Source organism: Euprymna scolopes, chromosome 12 (genome assembly GCF_053919585.1).
Source record: "Euprymna scolopes isolate OS-2025 chromosome 12, ASM5391958v1, whole genome shotgun sequence".
Taxonomy (NCBI): domain Eukaryota; kingdom Metazoa; phylum Mollusca; class Cephalopoda; order Sepiida; family Sepiolidae; genus Euprymna; species Euprymna scolopes.
In genome coordinates this window covers 34,348,853-34,351,222 of record NC_136493.1, presented here as the reverse complement: position 1 = coordinate 34,351,222, position 2,370 = coordinate 34,348,853, and the positions used below count along the sequence as shown (strand labels likewise).

General features: G+C 37.2%; 1 protein-coding gene across 1 annotated transcript in view; it reads left to right on the top strand.

The window, feature by feature from the left end:
* The first annotated feature begins 1,379 nt into the window (after nt 1-1,379).
* LOC145291246 (synaptotagmin-7-like) overlaps nt 1,380-2,370 on the top strand; it is a 398,599-nt gene continuing 397,608 nt past the window's right edge. The window contains exon 1 of the mRNA XM_080136853.1: nt 1,380-1,748. Within this exon, the coding sequence (XP_079992979.1) occupies nt 1,439-1,748 (310 nt within the window). The 5' untranslated portion in view covers nt 1,380-1,438. The remainder of the gene's footprint in view (nt 1,749-2,370) is intronic.

Below are 2,370 nucleotides of genomic sequence, written 5' to 3'. Positions count from 1 at the left end.
ATTATTATTATTATTATTTACTCATTAGAAGTAGTCACACAAGCCATAATCAAAGAATCCTTTTTGAAAACAACTTGCGGTGTGCTCTGGAGTCTGAGTGACAACAAGTTTTCCCAGAGTTCTAGTACTCTCTACCTCTTTCGATAACCTTTGCACATGAATTTGTGTTATTAGAACAACCACTTACCATTGATTTCTCATTGGCAGCGACCACTAGTCTTCACTGGAATTTGGGTGGCAAAGAGCCTTCCCAAGGTCTCAATCCTCTTTGAACTCATTCAGCAGAGGTGTGGCGAGTGCTTTCTCCCATCGGTCTTTTCATCCATCTTGACCCTCCTCACTTATTTTGTGTGGCGTCAGTTTTTGGTGACACACGCTAGGGGAGCAGGGGGTTAACTTACAATTATACAGTTTCAGTTTTCCTGATTCCATGTGATGTTTCTTTATTTCACATCTTTAGTATTTTCTCTCCAGTTTGTGTTTGTAGCTTATGTGTGTCCATTAATATTGCAGTCGTTTTCATTACTGTCATCCGTTGTATCTCCTCAGCCACACCTCTGATTCCAATTACTCCCATTCTCTTTTCTAAGTTTTTCTGTATTGTCTCTAGCGCTTCTACTATTATGTATTTGCTCTGCTTCTCCGTCTCCTTGATCTTCACTCTGTAGTCTGCTGAAACGGCAAAATCTACAATCTGGCGGGTGTATTCCTTCTTATTAACTAGTATGACATCCGTCTCCTTGCTTGAATGGGCTAATCCATTTGTATATTCATGTCCCATAGAATTTTGTTACATTCATTATTATTAGTAGTAGAATTAGTATTATCACCATTATCATCATCATCATCCAACACAATCAAGAACGTCTCTGAACTTTAAATAGTATTTAGATTCTTTGGACTACTAGTTTCATCTTGGGTGTACTTGGAAAAAAATTCTCTTGTCAAGTTATGCTCTTCTAGGGTTCAACCCTCAGTGCAAAAACTACAATTGCAAATTAATTAGAACTTCTAGCATGTCATGGCTGACGGAATGATAACATACTACCCCCATGGTGAAATTCCTTGCAGATTCACAAATTTAATAGAAAGATTCCTAAGTTCAACAAGATATACCGGATGTTACATCAACCAAAATGTTGTGAAAATAATACTCAACATAAGAAAAGTAGTTCAAAAGTCCAAATAATACCACTGATCAAGAATATACCAACTTTGAGGATGTTTGTTTTGTAGTTTTTGACTTTTAGCTGGAAATACAAACAGACAAACAACTGCCTTTTATATAATAGACAAAAAAAACTTCCCATTGTTTGTATTGACCTTAACTATCTTTTATGTCTCTCACTTTTAAATACGCTTATCTTTCTAACTTCAGAATGAAACCCTTCCACCAACAAGAACCAGCAATCAAAGCCAAGCAGAAGAAGATGGCAGCATGTGGAAAGGTGTGCGAAGTTTGGCCACAAAACTCATTGATTCGGCCAACGATGAAGAACCGGCCCCCGAGGTTGAAGGGGTAGATTACAAATTGGGCAAGTTACAATATGCCATTGCATATGACTTCCGGACTCTTACCCTAACTGTAACCATATTCCGAGCCTGCGCACTTCCGGCAAAGGATTTCACAGGAACCAGTGACCCTTACGTCAAAGTATTGCTCCTGCCTGACAAAAAACACAAGTTGCTGACCAAAGTACGCAAAAGAAACCTCAACCCTCATTGGAATGAACGCTTTGTCTTTGAAGGTAAACTATTCTTGCTTTCTTGTTGAAACAATGAATTATTCAGCTTTCTTTTTCTATTGTCGCTAACTTAAATTTTGGCTGAAGTGAACTTAAAACAAAAAACAGCATCATGATTTAAAAGGGTTTGTGTTATAACTTATACGAGTCGTACTCTACTAGGTACTATACTGCATTTAATAAAACATGCCAAGTTATCTCCTCTTTATTTCAGGCAATTGTTTGTTCATTGTGGTTCCTCTGTCTCAGTCTATATGTACTAGATCGAACCTACAATTCCTACACCAGAAAAATCATTCAAGTGGTGGAAGCTTATATTATTTGAATTATTCGGACTGCTGTTCTCATTTTGAGTGTTATTTGCACAATGTTTCAACCGATCTAATCTCCGACCTCCTACAAGAAGGTGTAGCAGACCTAGTATAGAATTTAATATAATATGGAAACCATTAATTATAAATAATAGATAAGCTTATCATTATATATATAGCGAAATAAAGAAATAAATAACAGCGTTTCGAAGTTGTTAATGTCGCTAAAAACATCAAATTTCTCTCTCTCTCTCTCTCTCTCTCTCTCTCTCTCTCTCTCTCTCTCTCTCTCTCTCTCTCTCTCTCACACACAC